At 42.9% G+C, this 19,084-nt stretch overlaps 3 protein-coding genes across 3 annotated transcripts in view; all 3 read right to left on the bottom strand.

The window, feature by feature from the left end:
- Window positions 1–985, bottom strand: part of fancm (FA complementation group M) — an 81,638-nt gene extending 80,653 nt beyond the window's left edge. The window contains exons 1-2 of the mRNA XM_036541507.1: window positions 553–985; window positions 195–367 (exon numbers count right to left, since the gene is read on the bottom strand). Of these exons, the coding sequence (XP_036397400.1) occupies window positions 195–367; window positions 553–985 (606 nt within the window). The remainder of the gene's footprint in view (window positions 1–194; window positions 368–552) is intronic.
- Window positions 986–4,338: 3,353 nt separating this feature from the next.
- On the bottom strand, window positions 4,339–6,618 carry LOC118787148 (ubiquitin-like protein FUBI). The gene is made up of 5 exons (XM_036542607.1): window positions 6,510–6,618; window positions 5,404–5,485; window positions 4,977–5,121; window positions 4,817–4,872; window positions 4,339–4,678 (listed from the first exon to the last, which is right to left on the bottom strand). The coding sequence occupies exons 2-5, from the start codon at window positions 5,476–5,478 to the stop codon at window positions 4,553–4,555; spliced, it is 402 nt and encodes a 133-aa protein (XP_036398500.1). The 5' UTR covers window positions 5,479–5,485; window positions 6,510–6,618; the 3' UTR covers window positions 4,339–4,552.
- A 2,339-nt stretch (window positions 6,619–8,957) lies between these two features.
- LOC118787279 (pre-mRNA-processing factor 39-like) lies at window positions 8,958–18,848 on the bottom strand. The gene is made up of 14 exons (XM_036542792.1): window positions 18,739–18,848; window positions 16,602–17,083; window positions 16,387–16,512; window positions 15,123–15,241; window positions 14,487–14,654; window positions 12,720–12,888; window positions 12,269–12,376; window positions 12,007–12,171; window positions 11,522–11,648; window positions 11,023–11,291; window positions 10,282–10,466; window positions 10,121–10,195; window positions 9,904–10,018; window positions 8,958–9,348 (listed from the first exon to the last, which is right to left on the bottom strand). Exons 1-14 carry the CDS (start codon window positions 18,749–18,751, stop codon window positions 9,289–9,291), a joined length of 2,181 nt encoding a protein of 726 aa, XP_036398685.1. The 5' UTR covers window positions 18,752–18,848; the 3' UTR covers window positions 8,958–9,288.
- Window positions 18,849–19,084: the final 236 nt, after the last annotated feature.

The raw sequence follows: 19,084 nt of genomic DNA, 5'->3' as shown, positions 1-19,084 counted from the left end.
CAGAACTCAATCCAGTATTCTACAAGTATAATGACTAACTTACATCAAGACACAAACAATATAGAAAAGTCAAGACAAAAAGGGAAACAACTATGATTCACATAGGACGATTTGAACTGACCATAGGAATTTTGAGGGTGCATGCAATTTTTGCCAGCTCTTGCTGGAGTATTTCGTGGGCAAGGCGCTTGTACCTGGCAATAGGCATGATTTCCCAGGGCCTTGTGGGCCTCGTCAATCACCACACACTTGACCTGAGAGGCGGGGCAGGTCGCTCGAGACAGGTCGTTCACCATTACTTGCGGGGTGAGGAAGAACACGCGTCGCGACCTCCACAGCTCCCGCCGCATTTGCGCCTGAGTGCTGCCTGACGGACGAGTAGATAAAGACAAATGAGTTCAGCCATTCGTTCTTTTGCTTAGGGAGTGAGATCACTCCGGGAAAAAGTGTGTTACCAAACAATGACATTGAATCTAAAATTCAAACAAAATAGCAAAAGTGCTACTGTCATTGTTGAGTGTTGACATCCGCATGCATGGACGCACTACCTACCTGTCAACTCTGCCATGTGTCCCTGTGGTATTCCCATCACCTTGTAGCACGCCTCGATCTGTTGCGCAACTAACGGCTTCGTCGGAGCCATGAACACAATCTTCCCCGACGGGTACCAGCGGTAAAAATTATACATCACTACCGAGGCGATGAAGGTCTTCCCTAGACCGGTAGGCAAACACACCAAGGTGTTCTCAAAAAGGGCTTTTTCCGAGATTTTTAGCTGGTACGCCCTGACTGGATAGTTCGTGGGGTAAATCCACACCTCGGCTGACGATCTGTCAAAGCCAGGGAGCTCTGCTGGGTCGGCGCCGGTGTCCGAGGCCGTCAGTGTTGGGCAGTTTTTTATGGAGTTCAGATTTGCATTAGCGTCGTCTTCGGTATGGGACACGTTCTGCAAAGACTTTTCGGCTTCATAAACAGCTACTAACATGACATCGTCATCTTCTGCTGCATCTTCCGCCTCGTAGTTGGCCGATGTCCCAGAACCGATACCTCCCCCCAGTGAAGGACGGGATGGTAATGGCAACTTATTTCCCCCCTTGGTAGTTTTCCCCGCGGTGCTGCGCGATGCTGTTTTTCGCCTCCCGGTAACTTTTTTCCCGGTGTCCTTTGCCTGTCCAGGTTTTGGAGGAACCTGTGCCCCCCATGTCTGAAATAAAGTCCTCTGATTTCCACCGCTCATTTCTGCAGACGCTAGCAAACTCAGTCCACCTCTGGTTTGTGGTAGCTAACGTTAGCTAGATTACACCGAGAAACCATTTAAACAAAATTAATTCTAGATAATGTTACATACGAACGCTCTCCTGAGATGTCATTTCATAACAAAAGAAAATAAGAATAAGCAGAAAGGCTGTTCAACATCTGCCACGATGAGGTTTAAATATACATAAGAATCAACGCCTTTTCTGTGACATTCTGTACATAGCTAGCGGGCTTGCTAATTGACCACTCACGAGTAACAAGCTGGCTGAGTTCAGTGAAGAAGAAAATAATGCATTTTCGGCAAAATACTCCTACTTAATAGACCCCCATGAAACGAAGGGGTTGTTCAAACAGAAATACGATATTTTGCAAAGAACTTGCTCTTAGCTCACCAGCGAACCTGCGACTGAAATTCATCTTATATCATATCGCTCATTGTTATTAAAAGTGGCGCTGTCTGGTTACGTTAAACGGGTCAGAGGTTAAAAAGTTTCTAGAGTGAATATGATTGGACCAATTTCTTCTTCTTAGGTTACAGGAGGTACACCACTGCTCTTTTGAGTGCATATCGCCACCTACTGTAACGGGATGTTTAACTGGTTTCGTGAGGAAGGCAAATAACTGCCTTAACAATAACAACAATAACAACACCTGCTTTGCCCTGTCATATCTAGTGCATTGAGTGACATGCTTGATGTTAAGCTTATGAGAGAGGGTTCAGTACTGTATGCAATAAATTTAGCTTAGTCATTCTTTTTATAGCTAGTAGTGGCTTCCCTTTTACCTCCTTTCTGGATCCTATAGACATGTCTGTCACCTCATTATCCTAGAGACTTGGCCATATAGCATTACTTGTTTGTTTGAGATTACTTCACTCATGCAAAAAGGGTCATTAATGTCCACCCTTCATCACCTAAGACTCTTTGCAGTAATATTTGCTACATCAGTTCTCCTCAGCCCTGCATGTCCTGTCACAAAACACCTTTTCCCATCCTATCCACGCGCTGCAGCGCCAAAGGAACCTTTAGCAGCAGACCCATTCTGCACAAACATGTGGAGGAGGGACCGTCCAAGTTAGAAGCACAACCACCCTATGAGGCCTGACCTCCCCGACTCACTGTAGTGCCAGAACTAAAGCCATCATCTCAGCCATAGAGATAGACAAACCATCAAACACCCCTCACCCAACATGGCTTGATATTGGCTTTTGGTGCTACTCAAAGAAACTGGGAGAAATGCACAAAGGTTCTACATAACTTTCCACCCATGTTCTTTCATTATCAACTTCCTCTTTATGTAGCTTTTTTTAAAGTCATGTCCAGCTGTTGCCTAAGAAAGAGCCATGGTACTTAACCCAAAATTGCCTCAGTAGATATCCATCTGTATGAATGGATATCATGTAAAATTGTAACATCTGTAAATCACTCTAGACAAGAGCATCTGCTAAATGACAATAATGTAATGCAATGTAATGCACTTCCAAAGGTACTTCTCCTAGCTCTACTTTAAGTGTGCACACAGGAGTGATTCTAAATGATCCACTACTCCATCTGAGCTCTCTGGCCTGGATTACATCCATCTATTTCAATCTTGCACTTGCATCTGAATCATACATGATACATCCTTAATCCTTAGTCAAAGCACAGATGTTCATCACTAAGGTCCTGCCAGCCCTCTGGTAAAAACTCATTGAATTATGAGTCCTTTTGCATGACATCTCAACATAATTAATACAAATAGCCCATGTTAGCCTTGAGTCAAGCCACATCCCCAAACACTTAAAAATACCTACCCACTTCTGCTGGTTGGCCATACAAGCGCAACACATGTAGTCTTTCATAGAAATTTTAAAACCCCACTCTTGGGACCACCTAACCACCTCCTGTACAGCGTGTAAACAATCCTCTTATTTACATTTCATAGTCCTACCCCTCTTCAATATCATCTCATCATTTGAATAAAGGGGACATCCAATGTTCCTCACTAGCATTCTCAAATGGAACTGTACACATCCTGTCCCCGTACTGTCGCTATACTTACTGTACGCACTATTGTATGTCGCTTTGGATAAAAGCGTCTGCTAAATAAATAAATGTAAATGAAAATACATCATGTATCAACTAGAGCAAAAGTCAGGACAGGGGTAGCCATGAAAAATAAGAAAATAATAGCCTCTGGCCTTAATGTCCTCTTCAATATGTTGTGGAAGACTGTTTATTAATTTCTGGTAGAAAGCTGGTAGTATTGTGTGCCACTCCTCCTTTAAAGTATTAGTAAGCTCCACTATCAAAAATGGCCATGTTGACCCCTAATTCTGCATTCCTTTCAAACCACAGGCACACCTATAGTCACACCCCCATTTTCCTGCAATAACAGTCATGACCCTGCATGAATGAGGAGTTAAACCTTTTGCCCACTAGTTTAATTTTTCAACACCCACTTGATCTGTAAACATATGTGGTGCACCAATGATTTAGTAGGAATAACCAATAATTGTGTGATGGTTTTAATTGCAGCAATGTCCTTTATCACCACCTTGATGGTCATACACCTGTCAGATCTCTCCTGCTGGTCACTCTTCTCTTGTGCTCCACCACAGATGAAGGTCTGAAACATTTCAGCATCTTTATGTTCCTTCAACATATTTGAACCTCAGGGAGTTTCAGTCCAATTTTCTTTATCAGTATTTAGAGCATGAACCCCACACCCTACTGAAGCCTCTACAGTACAATAGCATGCCTTGAATGGACACAAATGCTCTGGCTTTTTTTCTTCAGTATGAACAATAGCCACCATTAGATTTCACATTTTAAACTCAAAATAGGTATACACTATTAGTCAATCACTAGATAGCTGCTCATCAGTCATTCCGCCTTACATGTCAAGGTCAGTCAAAATGAAAAAAAAAAATTCCCAAAAAACTGTTACTCCAGTTCTTACAATCAGTTGACACAGTCATATTTTTCCAAATGTACAAAACTAACACTATGCCTGTATTTCCCAAGTATCTTGGAAAAGTAAACACAGGAATAAACTGATAAACATTTAAAAATACCTTTTAAAAAGGAAACGCACACCCTCTTTTAAATATATTATGGACTTTATTTCAACGCTTACAAAAGTATTAGAGAAAAGACTTCAGTCTATGCCTGAATTCACAATTATGTCTTAATTGGAAAATAAATGGTGTAGTGAAACTTAGCCATGCAAAATCTTCATTGTTAGATCATGTAATCATCACTGGAACCTGGAATGTTAGCCCTTCACCATATGTTTCAGAGGAAGGGGGCAAAGTTTAGGAGTTGGCATTGGGGCCCTTCTTCTTGCCAAACGTGGGCACCACGTTGACAAAGCGCCGGTTGTACTGGATGCGACGCTTGGCACGGCCAGTCTTCTTCTTCTTCTTCTCCTGTTTGTCAACCTGCAGGAAAACAAAATGAAATATAACTGCCAAAATATTCTCTTATACACAAGAGTAATCAATTTATTTTGTGGGAGTCAGATATTTGTTACTATGAATATCAAAAGACCCAAAGTAATCAAAAACTTTCTTGCTAACCTTTGGTGTCTGTCCTCTTACTTTGCCAGCACGAGCCAAGGAGCCGTGGACTTTACCTGGTGAGAAATGAATGAACAGACATGCACTCAGGTAAATTCTACTTCAGACGAACCAGTTTTGACAGAATCTTTTTGGACGACTGAGTATCTTCGGGACTGACCTCCCAGCATCCGGGCCACTAAATCCAGAGTGCAGTGCTCAGAGACCCCACAATTCAGCAGAGAGTGACTGTTCTCCAAAGGGGTGCCATTCAGCAACAGCACCTGGTCCTCCACTGACACCCCTTCCAGGGCCTGGATGTGAACCTACACGACACCTTCTTAGTTTGACTGGTACATCCCACGTGAGTATTGCAGAAACAAGTGGGTCGTCCTACTGACTAGCTATCACCAGGCAAACAGTACACCTTATCAAGTGCAGTTTCAAATGGAGTGTTTCAAATGATTACAAGTGTTAGAACTGGATTTTTAATGGTCTGCAGTGAAATTCTTGGCAATAATGCATGCAAACAAGTAGAAGCAAATACTAACAGCTGCACATAATACACACACAGAGATTACATTATTTCCACAACTTTCTAGTCTCACCTTGATGTCTTGGACAGTCTCCTGTCCCGTCACCTCCAGGGTATGAGTATTCTGCGCGCGCAAAAACAACTGCATTTTGGTCCTGTTAGAGACATAATAGAGACATAATATGCGTCCCGAATCGGTGATGGTGCATGTGCAGAACACCTACTGAGTTACTGTTATTTGTAATTGCTGGCTATTTACGCAAAGTCAGGTATGCAACAACGGCATAGCAAGCTAATGGAGTCACCCATTTAAAACCTAATGTATCCAACTAGCCAGGCCTACTTCATAACGCTGCTGAATTAGCTAACCGGCTAACTCGCTAATGAATACCACATAATGATCAGTGCAGGCTACCAACGTTAGTTTTAGTAGACAGACTAATACCTACTTTGGGCAGTATTTTGTACTGACCTGTTTTGCCTTTCATTCTCACGAAATAATTCATTCATCCGCGAAAGCACGCTAACAGTGCGTCGTAAAATACCTCAATTCGGATAAGGTTTTTAACAATATTTGACGCGATGGGAATACGTGGGACAGGAACGCTTGCGAGGCAAGTTAGATAAGTTACCCATCAACCTCAGCAACTTCACAGTTAACGTAACTTCTATGAATAAGGAGGAATTTTCTTTCATCTCTCTCTTCCATGAATTCCGTTCTAGACGAAATTGTATTTTAAATGTTCACGTGACATGTTCGCTCCGTGTGTTACCTGCAGATCGATTAATCAAGCAAACACAGAAGGCCGTCTTGCACCAGCGTAACACGCTCCGAGTGCCTTCTTTAGATGTAGTTACGGTTAGCTAACTAGCCAGCCAGTTAGCTAGCAAGCCAGGCCAAGTATCTCTTTGGCCAGCTTGCTAAACTATGTGGCTAAAGGATCTAATCAGCTAACGGGTGGCACAGTGTAACGATACCCGGGGCGTTGATTACAAATGCAGACTGGCTCGCCACAAAATGAGCATCGAAATATAACGTCAGCTAAGTTAGCCAGGAAGCTAAACACTCATCACCTTACGACTCGATATCAAAAATATCAGCTTGCTACCTATAATGTTACAGGGGCCTGCTGAAGAAGGCGCAAGGCTGAGGGGAACGGTTGGCAGCTAGGTACTTACCTAAACCTGCTAATACAGCTGTTTAAAACTTTCTCACTGGATCTAAAAAGAGATGTTCACAATGTTCCAACTCAGAGCGTAAGATCCTGCGTCCAGAACGCGTACGCAATTATCACGTTAGAAGTTATGACGTAATTGCGCGAACGTAATCATTGGTCTTTGCAGCATTACGTTACGCGTGTGGTCTACAGTTTGAACTGTATACATTAACAGCGGATGGTTTAGCTAACTAACGTTGCACTAGTGTACATCAATGATGTTTTAATTGAGGCATACCTAACTGGTGTATGTGCAAGTCTTGAGCAGGGCATGATTTTAAGTGCAATACTTCCAAATCACCTGCGTGAAGTTGGCACCCCAAGTATTTAAAAAAAAATCGAAATGGTATTACTGTTCGTTTGTGCCGTAAAAATTTTCGTTTGTGCTGCTATGGATTTCTAGATATAAACATTATATTTTTAGGCGATGACGTCACCCAGCACCCCAACCTTCTCCAAATTGCTCCTAAATGGTCACGTTATTTTCTTCTACGTTTGTGCCATGATAATTTTCGTTCGTCCGGTCATGCTTTGGATAAACACTGTACTTCATGGCAAAAATTCTGCGTCGACTTCCAGAACACTGCTTTCTCCATAACGAAGAAAGTGGGTTCTACTGTGCAACGTTTTGCTGGTTGGTGCCCTGAAAAAAACTTTGGCATTACATTATTTCCTGATAGGCCTACACAGAGCGCTTCAATGCCAAGAGCAATAACATTATCATGGGATCCCAGTAAACTTACGATGCAGCGCTATTTGGAAATATCCAACACTTAAAAATGACAAGCACTTGTAGCTATTTTTTAAGCCAGCTAATTACTTACAAGGCCTGAGTTGCATTTGCTAATTAGCTAACGTTAGTTACATAGTAGCCATCAAGGTAATTAACGTTGTGTCATTAACGTTAGGTAAAATAATGCATTAACGCTGGCAATAAAGCACACAAAAATAAATGCGGTTTATATATAACGTAAAGGTGTCTGTCTGATATTTGTCCTACTTTTTAAGATATTTACATCTAGCGAGTAGCTCAGATTTGACGCGAATAACGCAGCTCGTGCAGCACTAGAACCTGGACAAAGTTGTAGGCCTAATCGGATCAGAGAGAGCTAATTATGTCGTAAAACGTAAGGGTAGGTGTGTAATGATTCACAAATTGTCCAAAATAGATAGCTGGCCAACTAACTATACGTTTGTATGTTTTGTTTACGCTGCCATGTTTTCATTTTTTTTGAAGACATAGGCTAAACATTATATTTTATGGACTGTGATGTCACCAGCACCCGACGTTTGTGCCGTAGGCTAAACATATTTGTTCGTGCTGCTGTGTTTTTTTTAGATGGATATAACGTGACCATTGCTGACGCCATTCAAACTTTATTGGAAACAATCCAAAATAGCCTCTGTGGGTTGGGTTGGATTCAGATATTAACTGTAGGCTAAGTCGATATCATTAAATGTGACATTGCCCCAGCCTTTCCCTTTTGGACGGTGATCACGGCACTACAGGTCAAGAGGGACCGCACGTAATCCAAACCTCCTTCCCCGAAAGAGAAGTTCCAAGTGCAGATGCAAGCTACGTCATTCACATAAAACTGGAAATTGCAAAGCACCTCATGAGCTTTATCGATTCCATGATAAGGTTTCAAAACGGTTGTAAATTCAGACCTTTGTGTTGCATTTCCCTCAATTACACCATTAAATGATTTAGAATTATTTACATTTAAGCCCTTGCAGTGTGGTTCTTTGACAATACATATATTGAAGTTTCTGCAGTGTTGCTTTACAACCACCATCAGTAAATCAATACAACCTCCATGAATTCTTCAGGTAGACTTTCTTCAGAGGTAACGCTAAAATATTGTATCAATATTTTATCACATGTATTGCAAGGCATTTTGGGAACAAGTAAGTTTAGTACATAAAGTGTATTGTACATCAATGTGACAGCATTGTCAACATCGCTTTCAAATTCTCTTTTTTTCTTAAATCAGTTCTTCTCAGAACAGGAGCATAACAATGTAGAGGGTATTTCAGGGTCCTCTGGAAACAAGTTATTTGAATCTTGTACAGTTTTGGATGATTAGCAGCAGGAAGATAAGGTAACGTGCTGAATCAATCACAGTTCTTTTCTAATTTAAAAGTCTATTAGTGTTAATGTATGTATTAATGTATACATACATGGTATTCCAGTACACCTACATAAATGCATGATTATGAAAGTTTGAGACAATTTTGGAGCAATTCGGAGGAGGTTGGGGTCCTGTAAAATGGTATTAGTTTTATGTATACTAATTTCAATAAAATGACAAGATGACAAAACAAATTGAATGCATCACCTTTATTATGAAATTAATGTATGAAGTCACAAAAAACAAAGACCTTTATATTCTTCATTTAACAATCGCTCTTAGAAAACAAACCTCACTTGAAAATTATCTTAAGAGGTTCACATCAAACAAAATAGAAGGGATGTAAGAATTATTTCCAAACCATAAACATCTGCTAAATGTTGTTAGTTCCCAACAAGAAACTAAGTGACCCAAATTTAAATCAAAAACTTTCTGGAGAGGAAAAACACCCACTTAATTTGCCCATGAGACAATATCAGACTGCTTCTTTATCTTTGAAGCCCTGTATAAAAAAGGGGAGGGGGGGTCAACCAGAAGGAGAAGAGGGTGCTGGTTGATGGACAGAGTAGAAAGACATGTACTTAAACACCCATTTTGCAGAGGCTTCCATCATGTTGGGGGTGGTGGGTAGTACTGTCCATACCCCCATGGGTTCTGGTAGTTGTAATGCTGAAAAGGAGGACAGGAAAGAGTGATGATCAAAAGACAGATGAAGAGCTAAGGACTGCGAAGAATTCTCTAGCCTAAAAAATGATCTAAAAAAAAAATCCTCACGGCAATATCAAAACAGGATCCATAAGCACCATCTAACTGCTGAGCAGATGTCAAATTCATCTCATTTCACTAGTCTACTACCTGTTTAATAATAATAATAATAATAATAATAATAATAAAAATACATTTCTATATTTAAAAAGGTTGCACTAATTTTATCGGTTTTGGCTGACTATGCAACCTGTGGGATTAACATGTAAAACTGATGGAACATAAACTAAAAGCCTAGTAAGTGCTTGGGAGTTGATTTTAAGTGCTACCCCAAATCCTGATATGCCACAGATATTTACAATCTAACATAACTAGTGTATATTAGCGTAGGTCTAGTTAAAATGAAAGAATCACTTCAGAGGATGAACCTGACTACACTGCATAGGTTGTGCAAGCAGCCTATAGCAGAGCTATATGTAACCCAATTAATCCTGGCAGGGCTTGTAGCGTTCCACTCACCTGGTACCAGTTGTAGTTGTAGGCAGAGTGATTGGCCTGCATGTCAGGCATCATGGGTCCTGTGGCCATCGTGTGGTCTTCCATGCGCTGCCTCTTCTGTTCAGGTTCCTGAGAGCTGCATATATGGAGAAAACCAGCACAGTGTTTTCATACGTTAACACTGCAGGTGTACCAGTTTTCAACTTCTAACAGGAAGGTCAATTTTTCAATTGCTTACCCGTTTTCAGCTTTTCTTTTGGTGGATTCGTGCTCTTTCAGGAGATTCTGGTGCTCCTCGTACGAAGCTACAAGCCTGAGAGGAAGACAGGAGACAGTAAAACACTGGTCGTCTGCTGGGAGATGGCTTCGGAACTTCGCTACATGGAAAGGCAAACGTACGTGTTGATGTCGCTGCCGAAGTCCTCCAGGAACTCCACCTTGCGCTGAGAGAAAGTGAGGCGCGACTCCAGGGGCAGAGGGCTGCTCAGAGCCTTGTCAAAGCAGGAGAGGATCTGCTCCTCATTCTGCCTCAGGTCACCACTGTACTCCAACTCCAGCAGGTTCAGGTACAGCTTAGGGCTCATCTGAAGGGAAGTGTATCATCAGAAATCAAACACAGCCGCTAAGCATTTTCTAAAAGACCCTCCAGTGCCCTCCTTACTGATACACAGCACCTAGTTAGTGATATTACCTGAGAAAATTCACAAAATTCACAAAGTTCACAAAGTGCAGTCTTCATAATGTCCTATTATATTTAATCTTCAACCTAGTACCTGGAAACGCATGGAAGGGTGGATGTTTCTTTCAAAGCTGTGTTCAGATTAGACTGGGGTAATTAACTGAATGTATAATGCACAAACTAAACTCATCTACAGTGTGTACAAATATGTAAAATGGTCTGCAGTAAGGTTTTAAGATCAGTCATGCAGGAAGGACCCAGTTTACCAGATTTAAAATGGTTTCATTTGTTATATTGATATGCATATGATTTGCACTGCTGTCCAAATCTTCAAGAGGCATGTTCTGATCTACAACTGACTGAAGCCCCTCTACTATTACCAATATGTTAACGATGAATACCGCCATACAACCGTAAACCTTTCAAAGCTGCTGCCTGCAGACCCAGTTTATAACTCTCACCTTATCCTTCTCAATGGCCTCCAGCAGCACCTTCCTGGCCTTCTGCAGGCTCTTCTGCACCTTGAAGAGGTGCCTGGCGAGCTTGATGGAGTAGAACGACGACTCGCTGACGTTCCTCCCGTTCGTGACAGCATCCTGTAGCAGGGACGCTGCCTCCTCCAGGTTGCCGTGGCGCCGCTCCAGGCTGACCCGGCGCAGCCGCACCATGGCGAGGCCCGGCACCACCTCCTCCAGGCTCTTCAGGATCCTGCGGGCCTCCTCCACGTTACCTGAGGGGCACAAAATGGGCGGCATTATAGAGCCATGCATCTCCATGGCATTCTCACTACCACAGAGTGACATGCTTCAAAGGTAGCAAACGGAGCCACCCAACACAACAGCACCATGCCAGCTCTGGCAGCTGGTGGTAAAAATACACTTTAAGCAAGGAGGGGCTTTTGACAGAATAAAAGCACTGTAAAATAATAGATCCAGTAAGTGAAATGTATGTCCAGCTTACCTTGTTGTTCTTCAAACGCTGCCCAAAGCAGGTGTACTGTTGGTTTCTTGGGAAGATGTGTCACACAAGCCCTCTTGTACACATTCTGCGCACCTTCAGTGCTGTGATTTTCCATATACTTTGCATACTTTGGGAGAGGGGGGAGGGGGGGGAGGTCAGAGACAAGAGGCAAGAAAAAAGAACAAGAACAAAAGCCTGAATACACTTCCGTTTTCAGATTTTCCCAAGAAAATCCATTGACAGAACATTTAGAATTCTTTTAAACCCATCAGCACCTTCATCGAACCATTAAGATTAGTTTCTGTAAGGTAGGACGAAGAGATGCAACGTAGTTGGCAAATGCTGCAGTCAAATCTGGTGGCAAGCAGGCCATCCCCTAATACAACAGATACAGTCACATATCAACATTACAAGTAAATAGCACAGAAAGTTACTGAGGAGTTGAAATTGTGGATGGGGGCTGCGGGGGAGGGAGGCACATTTACCTTGATCCAGAGGTCCTCGTAGAGGGCGCAGGCCACCAGGCATCGCTCAAACAGCACCATGACGCGCTCCAGGGTCCCATTCTCAATCTCGAAGTCCAGGTAATCCTTCCAGTTGCTCAGCTGGGCCTTCTCCAGTGCTTTGACATGGAAGTAAGGCCGCTTAATCTGATATACGGGATTAAAAAAAGACGGTCACTTGAGATTTAAATTTCAGGAATAGGATTAATTCTGTTACATAATCTTAAAGGCGGGTTTCACTCACCCCTTCTTCAAAGGTCCAGCGCTTGCTGACCTCGTGCTCATTGTGACTGAACACCTCCTGGCGAGCCTCCATCACCCTGTGACGCATGTTCTCGATCTCAGTCACCAGCTGAGAGGACAAGGGGAATGACGTTAACGCATGTACATCAGGAAAAAAGATCATTCCAAAAGAGTTAGACACAAGTGTTAAGTTATCCTGTATGTGCAGCAATGTGCTGTAGCTGCCATTTGTCAAAATCAACTTTATTTGCAAAGTACACTAAATGCACAAGGAATTCACCTTGATTAAATGGTGCCAGCATTCACATCACGCACAATACACCATACTTCCTGACATAGTCGACCGTGGACTTACAGGACATCACACACAGTGCAACAGAGAGGTAGCACAAGCACATTCAGACGTAACGTAAAAGCCACATCAAGTGAACTTAATCAGTGAGGCTCAGCACCTTGGCGGGGTCGGCCAAATCCTCCGTGCCAGGTGGGAGGTCGTCATCATCCGCAGGCACTTCCTCACCGCTGTGCCCGTTTGCTGCGGCAAGCTCCTTCCTAAGCCGCACAAACTCCTCTAGCGACAGGAAGTGTTTGGGCAGGTTGTTCTGCACATGCTCTCTGAACCTGTAACAGTACCAGTCACAAGTTTAACCTCAGAGGGAGCTCTTCCCACATCACTAGCGCCATAAGACTTAAGTCTTAAATGCGGCTGAAGATAAATTACTTGGGAGATATTTCAACATGGCTTTAAATCACACGGCAACCTTATAAATAAATGCGTAACTTTCTCACTTTTGCTAGAACAGGATGCACACTGAAGAGCCTTAAACTAAGCACTTTTTTGAGACCTCAATGGCAACTTCAACCTCATACAAACCCAAGCAGAGAGATGAGGCCCAAACTAACTCACGCTGCCTGCTATCCCCAGCAGGCAGAGAGCAGCAATATGGAAGGGATGACTGTCCTCTTCAAGGGAGCGCTTCATTGTGAAAATATAAATAGGTCAACGAGCCTCTCAGTGTGGGAGTTCTATGCTCCAAAGATGATTCAGTGCACTTTATTTGGGTGTTCAGGTAGGGAATACCATGAAAATAGCTGTTTGAGGTCTAGAACTACGTTTATGTAATTGCCAGGGCTGTACTGAAAAATTCGAAGCTTTGAAGCGTCCTTCATTGAATTGTCATTCAATTGTGAAATTGAGAATCGAAAAGCATTCCATCATTAGGATGGGTGCTCAGTTGCAGTTGTAAGGTTATTGCTACTGTAATATAAGAAATTTAGACAATAAAAAGTAGGCCGCTTTAACATCATTTAACAAACAATTTGGCCAATAAGTCTAACAGACCCTTTTTCACAGACAGCATGCCTTCTGTGCTATGAAACGCATAAATTCATTACGAAACCATGTAACACCGTAACATGTTTTGTCCATGAAAAAGACAAATGCGTTAGCATTGTGTCCACGAAATATTGGAGAGAGCACACACTTTCGTGCACAGAAAACAGAACGGATGATTCCTGTCGTGCACTGAATTTGTTTTGCAGACAAAAGTAATTCTGTCCACGTAACAGATGTCCTAGGCCAGCATTTATGCTTTTGTGGCATGAAATGCAGAACGCGCTATACTATCATCATTCCGGGCCATCGAATGTACATTTTGTCCACTTAACCGTTTTGCTATATTACTGAAAGTATGATGTGCACGAAAGGGATTTAGCACTATATATTCCGTGACTCCGCAGTTACAGAAGGCATTCCATCCACAAAAGCAAAGGCTGCTTGAACTTTCGCAGACATCAATGTTTTGCTTAAGTACAAAATTATTTATGTTCATAGGCTATATTACTGAAGGTACGATGTGCACGAAAGGGCTTTGGTCCAATAAATTCTGTGAGTCAGCAGTTTACGGAATGAATTATGTGTCATGAAATCGCACAGGAATAATTCCATACACTAAAGCAAATGCGGGTTGAACTTCTGTAGACAGAACTGTTTGTTACATTCATTTGGTCACTTACACAATGCCAAAACAACAGGCCTAAACGATGATGTCACGTCACAGACATTCAAAGCTTCATTCGAAAAAGGTTGGCTAAAATTCAAATGGCAAAAAATGGCATTCGATACAGCCTTAGTAATTGCATACTCTTCCAAAGAGGCACGTACGGAGACAGCCCCTGAACAGACACACATTCGCCATCTTGATTACCAGCATCCTCACCTCTGGAAGTGGCTGCTGTACAGCTGGGTGGGGATGGCAAGAACACGGTCGTAGATGGCAGTGACGTTGGCAAGGTTGCCCAGCTCCGTCTCCCAGTTAATGTAGGCCTCCCAGAGTCTGTCAGAACGGAAGTCTGTGCCTGCCGCCAGCACTGCATGCTCAAACGTTCTGTGGTAGACAAAGTGAACCAACGATCAATCACTACACAAAGCCCACTTAGAATAAACAGCTGTAACAGATGTCACAAGACACATGGGCATTTGTTACTGTGACATTAAATTCTCAGAAAACTTCGAGTGAAATGATATTGGGGGAAAAAAAAAACACTTTGGACATTCAGAATCACCCTAAGCAACCAAACATTCTGTGAGGAGCAAACTCCAACTGGGCAATTTTTAGTCATGTTTTACATCATTTTCATGTTGATAGTTTTGGAAGATTTTCTTAAACAAACTGGCTGAATATTGCCATAAAGTTTAAGCATCAATGACACCAGTAACAGCTATTTCAAGAGGTATTTCAAAAAGAAAAAAATTGAAGGACCTCTAGCTACACACACAGTTAGGTCTGACTGCTTCCTGCACTGCAAGTATGAAAAGCTCAGCCACCAGCACCCGAGAAGGCAGCCCAACTCACGCTCGTATTGTGGCCTCCGTGTCGGGACTGCTAGGGTCAGCAGTCTCCCTCAGGAAGGTGATGAAGTGCAGCCACAGGTCCACACTCAGCGGGATGGCTTGCAGGCCTCGGCGGTACACCTGAGGGGAGGGGGGACAGAGAGAGAGAGAGAACCAAATGACCCTCATCCCCAGCCAGCAAGCCTCCAGAGGAGAGCCAACACTGGAATGTATATACCGCTCATCCTTTAGCACAAAAGAAATGCTAAATGAATGTTAACTTGGAATTGCGGGTGAAATAATCTGCCATTACCATTTATGCGGAGGGTTGCAAAAGTACAAAGTGTTCAGTTCTCCAAGGGGAGCAGGGGGTTGTCTTGGTTTCTTCCGAGAGGGTCCTGCTTTCTGACCAGGCTGAGGATAAGGCTTTGGGGGGTGGTACAGACCATATGGTACAGACCCATTAGAGCATCAATGACAGCGTCTGACCAAAAATGCAATAATATGTGGCACAAGTATGGATAAACTGGAATGTCCACAGTGGAATTTGACTGTTAAAATACTGTCTTGGCACAAGGGTTTAACCTGCTGTATTTATTGGGCACTGCTAAGCATGACAAGGCACGCTTATCACCTGTCAACAAAGGAGAAGAAAGTTAATGCCCAAATGGGCTTGGAGGGGGAAAAAAAGAAAAAAGTTGCTGGAAAACCAGATGAACAAGCCAACAACCACTGAGATTATGTACCCTGTGGGAAAAGAAACTGACGTTGTTTACATAAGATGACGCATTACGCATTAGCCTTACTAAATGATACCCATGTCAATATTTAACCTGTGGGTTTTAGTGAAATTTGAAGGTATAAAGCTCAATGATTTGTCATTTTACCCATGACAATGTCACTACCCTTAATGCTTTCTGAATATAGCTCAATATCTTTCTGAATTGTTCCCTGTTGTATGGTTATTCACATTACAAATGTTTAGAGCAAATTTTGAACCAATCACCATTGGAAATATAATGCTTGCATTTACTTTAACTACTGGTTTATGTTGTGGAAAAGTATGTTTAATGGCAATGAGTCATTGACTTTACTTAATACAAAAAAGTGACAACTGGGAGGCGTTTCAGCCTAACACCTTTGGGTGTAGCGTAATTTAAATTTACGTGTACGTACGTATTTAAATGTATGTAATGGATAGTGAATCAGGTAATTGAGATTGGCTGGTTCATCTGGCTCCCTGCATGTGCTGGGAAAAGATCTCTTTTCCCAAGACCCAAGCCTACCTCCTCTGCAACCTTTGTGTCGCTCAGTCTCCTCTCCATGTCTGCATACTTCTTCCAATAACCATAGCAGTAGGGATACCGGGCAAAAAAGGAATCAAAGGCCATGCGGGCAGCCCCAATGTGATTCTGCAACACAATAAAAGACATGCATAAACAACCCACCTTAATCAGTGAGAGAGACAAACACACAGGCAGGGCTCAGCATGGATCCTTACCTCCTGCTCCACGTACTGCAGCAGGTACGTCCATCCGTTGAAGTCCTCCGGGTTCTCCTCCACCACTTTGGAGTACTTCTCGAATTCAGTGGGGAAAGGGACCTCCATGCTGGAAGACTCCGTCTCCACCTCTGTGTCGTCCTTTGACGTGTCCTCCAGCTCCATGTTGGTGGGGCTGCCCGCTTCGGAGGACTCCAGCTGCTGGGCTGAGGCCTGCTCCACCGAATGCAGGGCCATGGACTCTGGCTGCTCTTCCCGGTCCTTGTCCGTTCGCTCCATCGTGTCCTGCCCTCCGTCCATCAGAGCTGCAACAGATTCCAAGCCAGGGTGCTGGACAGGGGCCAAATCCTGAGCCAAGTCAGGGGGGGAGGGCTGACAGCCGTTCCCCACACCTTCAGCGCCAGGAGAGCTGCTGCTCCCAATAGGGTCCGAGTTCAGCATGCCAGTCATGGGCTCTCCAGATTCATATACAAGGGACTGATCTGTGGGGGAGGGGGACACAAATGGCACCAGCCTGTTTACTCACCCTGCACAGGAGAGGAGACAGCAACAGCTGCCCCTAACGAAGGAATGTGTGGAAAGAGCAATGTATTTATAGATATAGACTACTCACTGCTCCCGATTAGAAACAGACGCACTTAAGTGCCAAGTGAACTCTCAGTGTTTTGATATAATCTGGTAAATTAATCCCTCTGCCACCCTTTATGGACAGGAGATTAACTGAACTGCCAAAGCTAGTTCATCTACAGGAAGGCAGACATACAGCTCTTACATGGACTGCTGACTAGAAACCCTATTTTAAAACAATTCCACTTCATGCGATGGCACAGTTTATCCGTATGCCCCGTACACATACGAACCAATGACGGACTCTAGGTTTAAACAGTGATAACCACATCGCAATCTGTCATGAAAATGATTAAATTAAATTTGGCAGAGCCATAAGGCGCATGTGGAATTTTCGTTCCATCTAGAAAGAAGTGAGCCATTGAAGGTCATTCATAATGTAATTAAGACCATTTACACGACACTTACTAACCCCAGTGACAGACAAATAAATCCATCTAATTTGGTACTCAAGTGAGAATGTGTTGCTACTCCCACATCTGTTCAGTACAGAAACTCACGAAAACCAACAAGCCGGATGTGTAGGCGTCGCTAAGTACATTCTGCCTGAGAGGAAACGTTGACACCTACACCGGCAAGATAGCAAACAAAATTTTCAGACTTCGCCGCTTACCACTTGACAGATCAAACTACGCCTTCTCGCAGGTGGGTAAGTGGAACAATGCCAAACTACATACTACATATGTCTGACACAGCAGACAAATCGCACATAAACCATACGGCCAGATAACAGGTAGTAAAGCTAGTGGTAAAACTTTTGTTACAGCGTTGTACCCGATTTATTGCCGTGTAAACATACCACTGCCTGCTGGATACTATGGTTTTCGCGGTCTTAACATTCAAGTTTGGATGATTTGCATTACAAACGAGTTACAGTTAGTGTGTTTTTGACTGTATGACCTGACTATCTTTTGTTTTATATTACAATGTTATTGATACTATGTAGCTATGTGGCAACCGAGATAGCAAGCGAGATTAGTTTAAGATGTCGATTGCTAGAGTACCTAGCTGGGGTAAACTTATTTAACAAACTATAAAGTTAGGTAACGTTAGCCATCTAATAAAAATGGTTCGTTTTGATTCATTGTAACAGGAGAATACAGTTAAATGAATTAAATATATAAAACAAGCTAGAAAGGTCTAGGCTACCTAAACAGCTAGAGCAGCTAGCTAACGCATAGTCAACGTAAGCGAGCTACGTCGCTAGAAAGGACAGCTAGCTAGCTACACCATATTGAATTAGACTTTAACCTGAGCAACAGTATCACTATACGTATAACAATAAAACGCGGACTAACTAGCTAGCTGGCAATATTTTCCCCCGAAAGTTCGCAAAGCTAACTAACTAGCTAGCTAGCTCGATTAACGTTAAGACCGCCACAGCCTGGGGCCTACACGCCGTTAGCCTCGGCGCGTGCACATTACAGATTAACAAGAAATGAGCTACACAAATCTTTATTTAGATATAAAAAGGAGCATTTTGACACACTAATGAAAATAACTAACTTACCAGATTCGTCCATGAAAATATGCTTTAACGAGGAATGATTTATTTTATTCTAAACTGTTTAGAAAGAAGGCTCGACTCTCCACATTCTCCACCACCAACTTCTCCCTCGCCGTTTAAGGGTCAGTGTGCGCATGCGCACACTGACCCTTAGTGATCTGGGGGGCGGAGCACGGCGGGGGCGGCTCCGTTTGGCTCAACTTTCAGTAAAGGAGACAGTTTCGGAAACGCAGTTTCGGGTGAATGTCTCTCCTGCTATTTAATGGTGTCTTTCACATTGCCACCTACTGTAGTGGAGCATGGGTCTGAACAATGATTGTGTCATATATTCGTTTGTGATGGAAGAGTT

This window comes from Megalops cyprinoides, chromosome 12 (genome assembly GCF_013368585.1).
Source record: "Megalops cyprinoides isolate fMegCyp1 chromosome 12, fMegCyp1.pri, whole genome shotgun sequence".
Classification (NCBI taxonomy): Eukaryota; Metazoa; Chordata; class Actinopteri; order Elopiformes; family Megalopidae; genus Megalops; species Megalops cyprinoides.
Note: the sequence above shows the minus strand (reverse complement) of the source record. Positions and strands in the feature narration are given on the sequence as shown.

Excerpts from the sequence above, each read along its gene's own strand:
- LOC118787148 (XM_036542607.1), bottom strand. The coding sequence starts at position 5,478 with ATGCAGTTGTTTTTGCGCGCGCAGAATACTCATACCCTGGAGGTGACG. Across the intron at positions 5,122-5,403 it reads AGACTGTCCAAGACATCAAG|GTTCACATCCAGGCCCTGGA; the intron begins GTGAGACTAGAA and ends GGTGTCGTGTAG. Across the intron at positions 4,873-4,976 it reads AGTGGCCCGGATGCTGGGAG|GTAAAGTCCACGGCTCCTTG; the intron begins GTCAGTCCCGAA and ends ATTTCTCACCAG.
- LOC118787279 (XM_036542792.1), bottom strand. Across the intron at positions 12,172-12,268 it reads GCTGGACCTTTGAAGAAGGG|ATTAAGCGGCCTTACTTCCA; the intron begins GTGAGTGAAACC and ends CCCGTATATCAG. Across the intron at positions 9,349-9,903 it reads ACAACTACAACTGGTACCAG|CATTACAACTACCAGAACCC; the intron begins GTGAGTGGAACG and ends CCTCCTTTTCAG.